This window comes from Phyllostomus hastatus, unplaced genomic scaffold (assembly GCF_019186645.2).
Source record: "Phyllostomus hastatus isolate PE091 unplaced genomic scaffold, TTU_PhHast_1.1 phas_contig_159, whole genome shotgun sequence".
Classification (NCBI taxonomy): Eukaryota; Metazoa; Chordata; class Mammalia; order Chiroptera; family Phyllostomidae; genus Phyllostomus; species Phyllostomus hastatus.
The window spans coordinates 15,509,284-15,524,720 of NW_025333640.1; the positions used below are offsets into that span (position 1 = coordinate 15,509,284).

At 36.5% G+C, this 15,437-nt stretch overlaps 1 protein-coding gene across 6 annotated transcripts in view; it reads left to right on the plus strand.

Annotated features, from left to right (window-relative positions):
• GRIA2 (glutamate ionotropic receptor AMPA type subunit 2) overlaps window positions 1-15,437 on the plus strand; it is a 128,644-nt gene that overhangs the window by 55,431 nt on the left and 57,776 nt on the right. For all 6 annotated transcript variants that reach the window (XM_045831064.1, XM_045831067.1, XM_045831063.1 and 3 more), the window contains exon 3: window positions 11,464-11,703. In XM_045831064.1, coding sequence (XP_045687020.1) covers window positions 11,464-11,703 — 240 coding nt within the window. The remainder of the gene's footprint in view (window positions 1-11,463; window positions 11,704-15,437) is intronic.

Sequence of the window (15,437 nt, forward strand, 5' to 3'; positions counted from 1 at the left end):
TCAAGAACTAAATTAAAGCATTACTAATATGGTTGAAATGCCTGAGCCCTCCACTATTACATGTTGTCAACCTAGCTATTAACTCAAATTTGATGTTCATCATTTCTATAGATTTCACCATATGTTTTACCACTCATACATTTATTCTAGAGAGAGTATATAGTTTTTTAACATTATGCAAACAATTTGCCCATCTGCTATAACTTGGTTTTCTCTTGCTCAATGAAAATAATGAAACAGAAATGAAAGCAATTGTTTTCACTGCTGTGTATTAATCCATTAGATATACCATTGTATGTGGTGATTTGTTGAACAATGTTTTGGTTGTTTGGTAGTAAAAAATGTGGCCACAGATATTATACATGATGCCTCCTTGGGCACATGTCTTAGTGTCTCGGAGTATATGCCTGAGAAAGGAATAATTACTGGTGTGTAGTTCTTTAACTTTACAGAATCTTGCCCAATAGTTGTTCAAAATGGTTGCATCAATTTACATATCTGCTATCAGTATGTAAGTTCTTGTTTTTATATAATATTAATTCCTGGTATCATCAGATTTTACACGTTTGCCAATATGTAGACTCAGTTGGTCTTAATGAACATTTCCCCGATTTTCAGTGTGGTTCAGCATTTTAAGGTTTTTGTATAAGCCTCCTGTGTCTATTTTTAAATGAGAGAGAAACATCGATTTGTTCTTCCACTTATTTATGCATTCATTGGTTGATTCTTGTATGTGCCCTGACTGGGGATCAGACTTGAAACCTTGGCATGCCAGGACAACACTCTAACCACCTGACCCATCCAACCTGGGCTGGTTTTGAATTTTTTATCTATAAATCTGGATAATATTAGGTCCTATATGGATATAATTAATTTCAAAAGGGTTAATACTTGAAAAACCCTAAATGAAATGCCTTATTTCACAAGGATACAGGCATGTAAGCTGTCATTGCTAAAACAGCAATGAAATATTTTTACATGTTAAATTAGTAAAAATTAAAAGGTTGAAAAATACCCGCAATTGGTGAAGTACACCAAAATGTGAGAGTTTATCTTATTTTGTTCATTGGGATGTGAACTGGTACACTGTATTTGGGTGGTAATTTGATAACAACATTAACATTTTATTCAGCATAACATCCAAACAAGGAATTTCACTTTTCATAATCTGTCCTTCAGAGATATTAGCTCAAGTGCACAAAGATGAAAGTCCTGGCATATTTGCTGCAGCCTGATTTGTAGTAGCAAAAATTCATGAAAAGCTAAATATCTCAGGGAATGTTAATGAGATAATAATATATCTTAACCAAGGAACACCAGGTAGTGGTTTAAGAGAATGAACTAAGTCTGTACCAACACTGTAATTCCTCTGTCATGTGTCAGAGGAAGTCTCAGGACAATCGCCTTCAGGTCTCCTTAATCGAAAATGTAACAAAAACAGAAACCACCAAACACGATCAACTCTAACTAGAACTGCAAGTGTGCAAACATCATGCCAAATGGTTGTTAGCAGGGGTTGCCTCTGGGAGGAGTAGTCATCAAAGGGAAATTACACCTTTTAATAACATGCTTGTTTAAATTTGCATGAGTTTATTCCTATTATTTTTTTAGTTACCAACATTTTATTTATGTTGCTAAGATAAATGCAAGGGCCCAAGAGTAAGTTCCTAATTTTTTCCTGAGGGAACTCTTTTCACACCATGAGTTCTGTCCTTGCCACTCTTATTGCAGGGGGTGTGACCAAGAAGCAGGCAGGCCCCTTGGACAACATTAAAGCAAACTGCCACGCTCCAGTACCAAACATTAGCCCTGAATTTTAGCAGGACCAATGCATCATGTGTGAGAGTACATTGTGCTCAAGTTATTTCCTCTAGTTAATTAGCAATTTAGGCATGTATGCTAATGGTCCAGTACCTTTCTTCGTACATTTACATAAGCATTCGTTATATTACATTACATTACATTACATTATATTATATTATATTATATTATATTATATTACATTCTCCCTCTTTTAATACACTTATATGAGTATATTAGTGCTGAGGCATCTAAGCAGAAACCCTCTCACTTACCAACAGATGGCATGAGAAAGAAAGCCCTGTGAGAGAATCTCTGAGCCGTACACAAGCAAGAGGATTATCAGGTCTAATTTGAGAACATCCAGACAAGCAAGGCAATATAGTTCTTTTTTTTTTTAATGTCACTCAAAGAAAATGTCTTTTAAGTAAAAATCTCCTAGGTATTTGAAAATGTTTATATTATTTTTGAAGTATTTTTTATCACAAAAGCCAAAAATGTTTATTTGTACTAAAATATCATTAAATTTGTACTTTGGAATAAACAGTCCTTCAACTTTGTGCATCCTAATTACATGCAGATTACAGAAATGTCCTAATTAAATTAGACATTTCTATAGGCTTTAGGATCAAGAGTGGCTGTGGAGCTCATGGTATCCTTCATGGGCTGAAAATAAATATAAAGATGAAGTAGAAAAGTAAAAATTTGACAGCAGAAACAGGACAAGTGGAAAGGGGAAGACAGATAAAAAAGAAGAGGAAAATGAACAAAGATTAACCAAACAGGAAGACAGTGGTAGAATTTAATTCGCAAAAATGTATTATATTTCACACACTCATTTTACATAAGTAAGAATATGATGAATAATAAGTATGCACCACCTGCTATTTTGTATAATTTCTGTCTTTGATATTTGGCCGTACACGCCCAAGTTTGAGCTCAATGGGACCTCTGGGGGCACTGAGACATTTGAAAGCTGCAATTTGCCAGGAGCACACAGCTGGCTGGTGTCACAACGGGGATTAGACGCCAGGCCTCCAGCCATTCAGCCTGGCTGGCACTCTTTATCCACAACATTCAAATCGCATCACAGCCTGCAGTGCCCAGAACTTAACACAGAGCACGAGTCAAACTAGAATTTGCAGGGGGTAGAACTATGTGTATTTATGAGGAGGAAATACATGACCAAGGGATGAGGAATGGGACTATCTGTTGTGAAACAGCATCTTGTATAAACGGAGGTAATTCTCTTTCATGTACGTGTCCAGAACACATCATTAAAATTCACATGAGAGTTATTGCCTATTACTGCCTGTTCTACTATTGCCTGCTTCCCCAGATGATGAATGAAGCCAGCATAAACGTTATAGATTTTTTTAAGCTGCATATAATATGGGCAACAGCAATAAACTTGCGACATTTCACCTCACTCAGCAAACATAACACAAAGGTCAGGAAGGATAAATGTTTGTGAGAGAGAAAGAGAAAAATGTATTACTACAACTTCATTGTCTTCTACTGAGTGATGATGCATCACATTTAATATTTGTATGAAAAATGGATCCAAATGTTTGCAAAGGAGGAGAAGTAATTTATCACACTAAAGATTTGTGGCAGGGCTATATGGAAAATCATCAGTGAGGCAATTTATAGGAAAAGTCATTGTGGTGAATGTTTATTACTCTTCATGTTTTCTTTGAATCATCTGATGCGTTGTTCAATAACTACATACTGAGTGTCTTCGCTAGGAACAGTGCTGGGCTCCGAGGAACAGAAGCAGAGCAAAGGGGAGACGTGTAAAGAGATAAGAGTTTTGTGAGAGGTGCTAAGCTGTCACATCAGCTCTCGAGCGGGAGGCCTTTCTTGTCATTTGATAAGAAAAGAAGGTGACCTAGTAGAATATGAACTTTAAAATATAATCCTATTAATGAAAAGTAGGTAGTTTTACTCCATTTCATTGTGACAACAGCATATTGTATTTATCTAAATAATCCAAGAATGAAAGAATTATAGTTCCATTTTTAACATTCTCCCTTGTTTTTACAGGGAAGCCAAATGATGCATGTACCATATGTTATAACAATTACATTTTTTAAAAAAGGAATAATTGTTGCTTATGAAAGTTTTCAGGCTTGAAAAATTCCATGAAATTAAAGAAATGGGACATCTGAGACTGTGAAAACACCTGAGGGTATTTTCACATCCACTATGCATTATCAGACACGTGACCAAAACAAAAAAGTCTCCTCTTCTGTTGAGCTTTCCGGCTGCACCCTGTGTTATGCATTGATTTAGCTTCGCCTCTCTTGGTACAATCTTTCCACAAGTAAATACATTGTGAAAGCTTAAAATAATAAAATTTCACAAACATTCCTAAGATTGTCTCCTCATAGTAAAGACTATGATTTTTTCCTATGAGAATAGACTAAATTGCACAGGTAATTTTAAACTAATACTAGTTATTTTTTCAGTATGAAACTTAAGGGAAAAATGCTGTTATGACTTTATTTCAGAAGTACTCCAGTATCAACAGAAACGAAACTTATCATAAGAACCTATTTTATATATTGTGAATATAATTGGTTCAGATCATGTAGTCATTCAACAAATATTTAATAACATACTTGTGAAAAATTCCTAAATGGGGTATTGCAGAGAATACAAAAACTGTTATAGTTGCAGTTATTGTCATTAACATATTTATTTGATGATTTATATTTCCCCAGTACTTCTCTATATATTATATCATTTAACATCTAAAGCATTTCTCTCAGATAGGCAGGATAGGAATTAAAATCCTCATTCAATGATTAGGAAACTGAGGTTCAGGGCCAGTGCCTCTTACACCAGATGGCCAGGAAAGAATAGCGCTGGGCTTCCAGTTCAGGCATCCTTATTCTCCTCTCCCACTGACCCTTGCTGGCCAGGAGGTCACACCCCTGTACACACACACACACACACATTCACATGCACACATAATCAACGATATGGTACTGCAGGCCCTGAGGGAGGTAAAGACAGAGTGCTGATGAGGTTTATGACCAGGGAAAGTCACATTCAGCTGATAGTAAGCAGGCACTCTTCATGGAAGAATTGGTATTTTATTGCGTGACATTTATCAAGTGTCTGCTCTGTGCCAACTGTGTGATAGGCTATGCATTTAGAGATAAACAGCACTTCATTCTCTGCTTTCAGTGAGCTCAGAGAGGGCAAAGCAAGACAATTATAACTCAGGCTACAATGCAGAAAAGCACATTGCTTTCCCAGGTAGGAGAGGCATGTAACTCAGACCACACCAAAGAGATACCATCTGAGCACCATCATGTATGTTATTCTCTAAGCAATGGAAAGATATTGATAGATTTTAATGAAGAGAGGTAAATCTGTCATGATAGGGAAGAGATTTATTACAAAGAGGGCTTTTTGGGAGGTTTTTGCAGCAATCCAGTCAGTAAATATTTAAAGGCCATAGTAAGACAATGTCAGCAGAGCTGGAGAGTACAGATTTGAGAGGTCAAACGAGCATATTTGGGGACAATTTATAAGCTGAGGATAAAGGAAGGGATGTGATTTTCATATTCTGAAAAGATGGGTATGATTTTAACACATGAACACTTGTCCCATGGAATTGAGGAATTTTATGCTAAAGGAAAAACTTTATGCATGAGTAAATCCTGGTGCAAGATTATTTAATATCAATATTGATTAGAACATAGAATATAAAAAGGAAGGCCATGAGAGGTTTATATAGGGCTTACTAGTTGCCAGCACTCTTTCAACTAATTTTTTCTTTAATACTGCCCATCCCAGTGAGGTAGGTAAGATTATTATCCTCTTTCACACATGACTAAGCTGAGACAGAGTAAAATAAAGTAACTTGCCCAACTAGTTCTGACTAGATAAGAGCAATGCCAGAATTCAGTCTCAGGTTGTTCTCACTTTTAGCAGCTACCACTGTTACACCCAAGGTCAGAGCCCCGCAATCCTTGGATACAAAATAACAACTTTGCTGAACTATTTAATAGTTGATGTTAAAGTTACAGGCTTTCAGACAGTGTGAAAACAGTGATATTTTATATATTTCTAATTTTTTTATTCTAGAAAACTCACACTTCTGGTCTTGAAAGAATCAAGCATTCTAATTACAAATCACACTTGCAAGGAAACAATATGAAATATGAAAATACATGACTTAAAAATCAGTCACATGTGGTATATTTACAGTATTTGTATCATACAGTATATATAATAAATTTATACCATAAAGTATAAAGTATATACATTATATTTGCTACATAATTAGTGCAATACATTTACAGTATATATTTTCTCAGTAAATAAATAGGTAAAGGGAGACAACTGAAGTGATGTTTCATGTTAGGGAAACATTTGCACAAAATTTGAATTTGACCTTGTAAAAAGGGATGAGAACACTAAGAGGTGGATTGTGGAAAAAAAAAAGAAGAAGAAAAACAATTGGAAAACAGATCCTTGGAGAATGCCTTTTATGTGATGTGCTTTAGTAAGACTAACCAATAAGAGTAGGAATTGAAGGAAGGGGAGAGAGGAGGTGGGGGCTAGGTTAGCTTGGCAGGACGAAGGAAAAAGGAAATAAAGGTACCAATGCAAGAAGCACTTAAGAAGTATGCTGTACAAGCTTCCTGTAAGTAGGGACCTTACCTGCCACGCTGAATGCTGTGTCCCCAACACCTAAAGTGGGAATAGTAAGTTCCCCCAGATACTAGAATGAATAAAGTAGATTAACACAGAGATGGTTGTAGAGGGTATGAGCAGAACAAGGGAGAGTAATGAATTACTTATTCTGAAAAATCATTATAAAATCAATGATTGCTGGAGTTATGATACCATGATCTAAAAGGAAAAAAAAATCAACGTAAAGATGAGATTTGTAGGATAATATTTTCAGGGTTTTCTCTCCTTGTTTTTATGAAAATTAGTTGGAATGATACGGGAGTAGACATTTTCTAGTGAGTGACCCCAGAGGGTGAGAGATTGAATCTATTATCTCCAGCTAGGAATTGACTATTCGTTGTGGCATTTTCTAAACCCAGCACCGTGCTTGGGAGATAACTAAGGTGACAGTGAAGTTTTGGGAAACATGCATAACAAGTTGAATCCGATCATGTTAAAAGGGATGAGGCTGCTAAAAGACAGAATGTAAAATAAGAAAAACAACTAGAGAATGTCTTTTTACATTTTTTTAATTTATTGTGACAGTGTGGTGATTGCTGGGAGGAAGGGGGTATGAGGGGACTAAATGGTATGCACAAATAAATAAAAAAGAGAATGCCTTTTTAATTTAAGATGTAAAGCTATAAGACAGTTAAAGGTAATCAGAGGGAGAGGACAAGTGCCAACATGGTAAGATTTTACTTGGCAGCGATAAAGAGAAGGAGCTGAAAGAGGAAAAGCTAGTAGCAGTAGAGAGAGGGTATTTCAAGAAGCAAGTGTTTGATTACTAAATTCAAAGAAGCTAAGAAAGCTTATGTGACAAAAAAAGATCATTGAATTTAGAGACTAGGAGATCCTAACTGATGAAAAATTAGGAAATTTCAATAGTAAAATCAGGGTCAAAGTTTAGAAGTAGCAAATGTCAGAAGTTTAACGATGGGAGGAGAGAGATTTTCTGTGGTCTCCATATTTTGAAGTTAGGATTGCTTGGAGGTGCAGCTTTCACCAAACTTCACACGAGCTGCAAAGGAGCTGCCTCCCTTCCTGCATATGAAGCAGCCTATACTATTTCACTGAAGGGAATGGCAATTTACAAATATAAAAATATAAAGCAAAAATAAGTCATGTCCTATTCTTCCCCTGCCTTTCTATTAAATAACCATGCAGGGTTCTCTAGACTGTACTGAGTGTGCTACATTAACAGCACCAATGAGCAGAAAGACCCAAGAGAAAGAGATGCACATTGGATGCATCATCAGCACTGTTATTGGCTTATATCATCTGGGCTTACAATAAAAAGTGGAAGAATCAGCAGGTTACTTGTACCCAGGAGATTATCTTTTCTGCAATTTGACCTAGAGTGTCCTTTAGAAGGACTCCTCTTTGCTGAGTTTCTCAAAGTTGATATTAAATATTCAATTAAAGTAGAACTCAGTGAGAGTATCTTTATCTACACTTTGCAATTAGTTTTGAGTCTTGAGGCATAACTTCAATTCTAACATTAATCAACATAATTATTCAGTAATGTATGATAGTGTCTCTCATAGGGTGATCGTACAGGTTGGGAAGTCAGAAGTAAAGCTGAGAGCTTTTCTGCCTTTTTCTCTGCTTCAGGAGTTGATGTAGGAAAAAAATGACTATATACAAAGCACTGGTATTGTTTAACTCATTTTAGAACATTGTCTTTGGAATTGCATGCAGAACTTTGACACATTATTTGGATATTTTCAATGATAGTAAATGTTCCTTTTTTGAGGATGAATGTAGATTAGGAAAGTGGTTTTAAATTTTGGAGGAATTCCTGGGGAATAAGGTAGAAAACAACATGAGAAATTTTTATCTCTACTCCATTGAAGAGTAAATTCAAAGAAGTGCTACCAATTTCTTTGTGTATCATGTCAACAGTGTCAAGTATCTGTTATATTGAGAACCTCAGTATCAGCATGCAGAAACACTCTTGAACATTTGGGGGCTAGAGTGTGAAAAGAATAGCACTGCGCTGTTCGCCTTGGGATGGTCGCTGCAAAGCAGGTGAACGGAATACCTCCGCTCAGGTCAGCATTCCTTGGCAGCAAATCACAGTGATGTCTTGTCATGGCTGGGGACAGAGGCAGTGACTAACTGAAGGTAAAGAGGGACATGAGCAATGTGGACCAAATGGCAGTTAACTGGATGTGTAGAAAGGGACATTAAAAAAGAAATATCTAGAAAACTAGAGGATATAGACAAATAAACAAGTGATTATGGGCCATGAAGAGGTAAAGGAAGAAGGTTAGGGAACCCCGGGATAGGCGGAAGAGAACGGATCTTGTTGTAAAATTATGTTCATTGGAGAATCCGCTGAATTGCCTGGGAAAAACAGTGCCATCTAAGTTAGGTGAATTGTAATCTCTTATGAAGTTTTGTACAGCTTGTGCCTGTTGTTGGGCCAAAGCCAGATGTTTCCAGATGGCCATGAGAACCAGCAGGCCCCCTGACAACTCAGCCCAGAGCCTAAAACAAATGGAAAATGAAAGGTATGGCTCCGTATGCATTCGGACTGTGGCATCCGCTATCAAGCATTCTGCTGATGCTGTGGCTGCTCTTCCTATCACAGAAGCTATTTTCCTTAAGATGAGGGGAGGTCTTGTTAATAAATCACATTGCCTGATATTCCTGTACTATTTAGATGACATACTAACACTGCAGGAAATGAAATAAAATAGACCCAGAGAGAATTTTATAGTAATTTCCTCCTCTTATGTGTCATATAGTGTCATCAATTTCTGGACAAACTTAAGATTTAAGATATACACATCAGTACACATATCCATATATAAAATAAGAAACCACCGCAAGATTTTCCTAGAAAGGTTTTAACAACAAAAGGACCTTTTCAATGTACCTGAAAAATAAGCATAGTCAAACACATTAAAGGTTATTTTCAACTTCTATACTCAGTCAAAGACAAAAAATATAAACGTGAATAAGAGGCAGGAATCTCACCTTTGCTTTATGTTAAAGTGGGAAATAAAGGTAAAGAAACAAATTCAGTTTTCTGAGATACAGGACAGTATTCCACAGAAGTTTGGTAATAAAGGAGATTTCAATTGATATGTTACACAGATGTAACCTAGAAATCCCAGAAAACTTAGATGAGAAAGGCAGAAATTACTTGAAGATTAGTAAATATTTAAATGGAAGTGAGAATATTTAAAATGGGAAGATTAGTAAATATTTAATGTTTACACTCAAACAAATAGCCAATCTTGCTTTCCTTTTTTTCATATCATATAATAGTTGCTAAAATTACTGCCTATTACTTATTCATTGTCTACAAATTGGTTACTAGAATCTGTATATATTTTAGCAGTGCTCTAATTTATTAAGTAAATTTATTTTTACATACTTCATAATTATAAAGCAAATTTATTTTTATGAAAGAAATAAAATGAAATAAGATAATACTGGTTTTATCCTTTAAAGGGAGTTAATTAATTTTAAATGATGTTTAGTATTATGCTCTGGGTTGTTAGATTACGTTCATGGATAGCTGATTTCTATTCCTTAGGTTGAAATGACTCTTGACATTAAAAAATACCAGCAATTTATTCACTCAGGACCATGTGGCTGACTTGAAATGGAGGGTGTCAACACTGTGGATCGTTTCTGTAGGGCACTTCAGGGAATCAGTTTGGACAAAGTACCCCCTACTTCTCAGAGAGATATGTTCAAATTCGTGTTACCAAAATTATTTTGACTACGTTGTGGGGAACAGAATGGAAGGAGCACAACTGGATGGAGGGGGAGAGTTGGGTTGGTGTTCCAGTAATCTGAGTGAAAAAAGCAGAACTGTCCATCAGTTAAGAACATGGAGTTAGAATCCAGAGTGCCTGGGTTTGAACACAGCATTGCTCCCGGTCCAGCTGCGAGAGCTTGGGTACATCACTTAGTCACTCTGTGTGTCAATTTTCCTATCAGTAATTTAGGAATAATAAGAGTTCCCACCTCAAAGGTTATCATCAGAAATAAATGAGCTAATGTACCAGAGAACATGCTAGGTACAAGGCAAGCATGATAAATATGTGTCAGTGAACTAGGATGATTAGAATAGAGATAGAAGTGGGCCATGTTTGAGTACATTTAGGTATGAGAAGGAGCAATACTTGGGGATGGTCTGACTATAGGAAATGGGGAAGGTAGTGCCGTATGCCATTCACTGAAATACTAATAATATTAGAACATAAGAGATCATGTGAACAGTGGGGACTTTCATATTTTAAAAAATACATACATATATTTTTAGAATGACGGTCTTAAGCCAAAATATGTTGCCAATATTCTTTGTTTTGTATGGACTAGAACATGTGAGATAACTTAAGTCCATGGCAAAGATAAAAATTAAGTGTTCTGAACTTCACTTAATTGCTACTTGTCCGAGTGACCAAGGTGAGAAGCAGGTTTCCTTCTGGTGACAGGACTAGGGTGGCGAGCCTGGTATCCATTTTCTCTTAAAGAAGTTTGGGTCATCGGTAGAACTCTTCATAAGCACACTGACCTTCTAGAATAAACACATCATTAGCACAATGAAGCCTTCTAAAATAATCAATATTATAGAGAATGAGATGTTATGAATGTGTATAAATCCCAGGTAACTGCAGTTTGTTCTTATAACTACTGATTTTTACTTGTACTCTTTTTTTTTAATGGTATGGTCCTAAAGTATGTTTATACTCACATTGTTTGTTAAAAAAAATAATGTAGATATTTTCATAAGCCTAGAATTATTATTTAAAGGCTATATAATTCTTTGAATTTCTTAGAGTGCTACGTAAATATGTGCTCATATATTTCATGGATCATTGATATAAACTCTGTTTCTTTAGATTTATTATTTTGTATTTTATATAAAAGGGCATTACGTTTCAAGCATATCCATGATTGTATGCCGATTGCAATGATTTATCCTTCCTGTTTTCCCTCTTCTTTTAGTCTGCTCCCAGTTTTCAAGAGGAGTCTATGCCATTTTTGGATTTTATGACAAGAAGTCTGTAAACACCATCACATCATTCTGTGGGACGCTCCATGTCTCCTTCATCACGCCCAGCTTCCCAACTGATGGCACGCACCCATTTGTCATTCAGATGAGACCTGACCTCAAGGGAGCCCTGCTTAGCTTGATTGAATACTACCAGTGGGACAAGTTTGCATACCTCTATGACAGTGACAGAGGTAAGTGAAAATCTGTCTATCTCTTGATATTGGTTCAAATCCAATGCCTACACTTGGCACTTATATCTGATGTTACAGAGCTCCATAGCTGCATTAAAGTTCAAGTACTACATGGTTCAATTTTGCTGTGTAAATGAAAAATACAGTTTGAAACCTGGGTAACATATTTGGAGAGAAAACAAAAAAAAATCGTGAATGTACAGTTTACCGATATAGACTGTGTCAGCCCAATGCCCAGTTATAATGTAGGAAGCTTCTCTGGCATCGGCAGTTAAGGCTCCATGGTGACTGGATTACTAGCTCAAGGTCAGTAAAGTAGAAGCCTTGAAAATTGGTTTAAGTGAAATTTGAATTAATACATAAATAAGAACTTCTACAGAAACTCATAGATATTAAATATTTCCACATATACAAGTTTTACCAGGCAGGTCTAATTATTATTAACCTTGCTTTAAAATGAGGCCACCGAATCTCAGAGAAGTTAAAGGACTTGCTTGTGATCCTCCCACCTGTGGTCCCGCTGAACAGAGATTTTCTGACACTGTACGCATGGTTTTTTCGCAATTCTGTCTAATTGTTTATGATGAGATGTTCTTGACTATCCTGTCAATTGGGTAGGTATTAGTTAATTACACAACTTTTGGGGGATGGTCCTTCCATTTGTCTTCCGTGTCTATTGTTGAGAAGTTCACTATTAGCAGAAATTTAATACTTACATGTTGTAGAATCCCAGGTGACTTAACCATTCCTGGGTTCACGATTCAGCTTCAGTGGGTCTGTGTACTTCCTAAAATCAATGTAATTTTTAGAAACAGCGACCATAACCAAACTGGAAAGGGTTAAGAAGCATTGCTGTAAGAGTACGTAAGTACTCTTTTTCAGCAGCCTGCTTCCTGGAATATTTAAAGGTTCAAGTGAAAAGTAGAAGCCTGTTTTGACCAAGATGGGGTACCTTGTTAACCGGCAAGGGCAGACAGGAAGAGAGCCAGCTGTCAGTCAATTCTCCATTGATCAGTTTGTAGTCATTTGCTGCAGCAGGCCTGAGTCAGGAGTGCTCAAGCTAGGTGTCTGGTTCTCTGCCCCGTCCTCCCAGCCCTGACAATAACACTGAGTGGAAAAATGAGTCAGCACTATACAAGCGGAAAAGTTTGCCTTGTCAACAGCTTTTTTCCTGGACTTTGAGAAGGGAGAGCTTTGTTCTTCCCACGGGAAATGGAAAACTAAAACACAGAACTGTTTAATGTGAATACGGACTGCAATGTGCTGGACAATTCCAAACCACACTTTTTATTAATGTGATATAAAGGTTTTTAAAACTGATCCTAATCCTGGCCTTTCCTCTTGCTCTCTGCAGACTCCTGGAGTACCCTGTTATGTTAATAAAACCAGCCTGAAATTGGTAGTATTCCCAGTGCCTCCCTCACCCTTGCATCCTTTGATGTGATTTGCACTGAAACATATTTTATCTCTAGACACTGTTCTTTTCCATTGTTATGACTCCAGACCAGGCCACTGTCTGGAGTCATAACAATGAAACACATAACACTGTCATGTGTTTGTTCCCCCGTCTCTCCAATTCCACACTTGTTTTTCCTTGATTCAGTTCCACAAAATAACCAGAATTTTAAAATGCTTTTAAATGCCTCTCTGACCACAACACCCCCTTGCTTAAAACACTTCAGTGACTTTAAGATCTTACAGTACCTAGTTCCTGACAATTTACCCCACTGTTCTGCCCACTCACTCACGATGCTAAAGCCATCTAACTTTATTTTGCTTCTCAGATGCATCAAACTCTTTCACCTTGAATCTCTGCAAATATCTCTAATTCTTTCTCCTCTTTCATGTCTGTTTATATAGCATTTATACAGAAGTGCATTTCATACTGTTATTCTCTTTCAAAGCAATCTCTTCTTTTTCTACATAGTGCTTATCACAATTTATAATTAATAGTGATGTTTATTCTTTGACCCAAGAAATGCTATTAATCTTCTACTATGCTCCAGGGAGTGTTTTACTCACACAGGCTAAGCATTATGCATTTTCTGTAAGATCTGGCTAAAAGCCCCAGGAAGGCAGTACCCAGTATACTGGTATACAGTTCTTAACTGTACTCACAGTGCTTACGATAATGATGGGACAGAGTTGATATTCAATCAATAGTGGTGATGAGGGAATGAGTTTAGCCTCTGTGTATTTTTGGTTTGAGATGATGTTAGAACCAGGATCTTGCTTGCTAAATCAAAAGATCTGAAGATGAATTCCCTTTATTGTTTCACAAAGTTGAAGGTGACATTTTTACATTAGAGACATACTTTGTCCTCACTGTGCCCTCTAGTTGAAACAGAACTTTTGAGAGAATTTAAATAGACAACAGCTGACATAAATAGAAAAAGAGAAACTCTAGTATTTGAGGAGAGAGACCAAAGAAAGCTCTGGGAAATGGTAAGATGTATGGATTTATAATATGTAGTTGTGAAAAGAACCTGAGGCATTTAAAATGATTTTGTTAATACTTTAGAATTATTAAATGAAATTTAGTGAGATAATTTCTAGTCATTGTATTATACAAATTGATTTGAGTTCAAGTGCATCATTGAGAGAACATTAGAGTTATAATAAAAATGACCTACCTAAGGATATATTTTCAGGTTTTTATCAAATAGCTGCTCATATTTTAATATGAAGAGTATTGCACTGGCCTTTCATCTGAAACTATTTTCAGAGATAAATGTGTAAGACTGAAAACAGTGGCATAAGATTTGACCTTCATGTAGTGTTTTACCTGACCCATGGAAATGGGATTTTTTGCTATGTGATTTTTTTCTTATTATTAATTGAATTTTAACGTTGCCATTAAAATTCATTTATAAAAGTTTATTTAGGCATTCATCACATGACCTGGTTTCTTTCCTTTGGTTCTTAAGCCATGTTTTTTACATTGCAGGGAGCTCCTCCTCATCTCAGTGTTGCACGGTTAACAAGGCATCCGTCTATGCTCCCTTTACTCATAGTGTGTGTGCTTTCAAAACTAGATCCCATGATTCCGCCTCTCAGCTCGCATCTCTAAGGGCTGCGGTTTCAACTGATTTGGTCTGTTCTTCACGTGGTACTTTCTCCACTTCTGGAATTATATGCTGTTTTTTTTTTATTTATTTTCAGTGTTGAACAACCTTTACTTTTCTGAGTCTAAACTGATCTTCTTTTGCACAACATAGGGCTCAAGCATGCAAATGGCTCTCCAACATTCTTTCCTGAATATGAATTAGATGAAAAAGGCTTAAAATGTTTCTGTTTCTTCATTGTACTGCTCTTAAAAATTAATCTTTTCCTGCATCCAACTACTCATCCTAGTGCTGAGCCACAAGTCCAGGAGAGTACATCCAGTTGTAAACAAAACAGGACAAAGATGTCTCCTAATCTTTACACAGATTACCTTTGACTATCTCAAGTTCACTGGTGAGAGCAGGGCTGGAACTGTTCGCTAGGTGCTATGTGACCTTTTAAAATTGCTGGTGTATTCACGTTACCCAAGCCAAGCGGCAGTGGCCCGGGAATACTTCATGACCCAGTGCTCTTTCCAAAAGCCGCATGGCATTCCTCCATAGCGAGTTGGTAGATCGATCTCCGATACATTTTAAACAGTAGAGTAATGGGTTTACCTATGTTAATGCTTTAAATATAGAATTATCTTTGAATAATTCTGTGCATACGTACTAAATCCGAACAAGGAC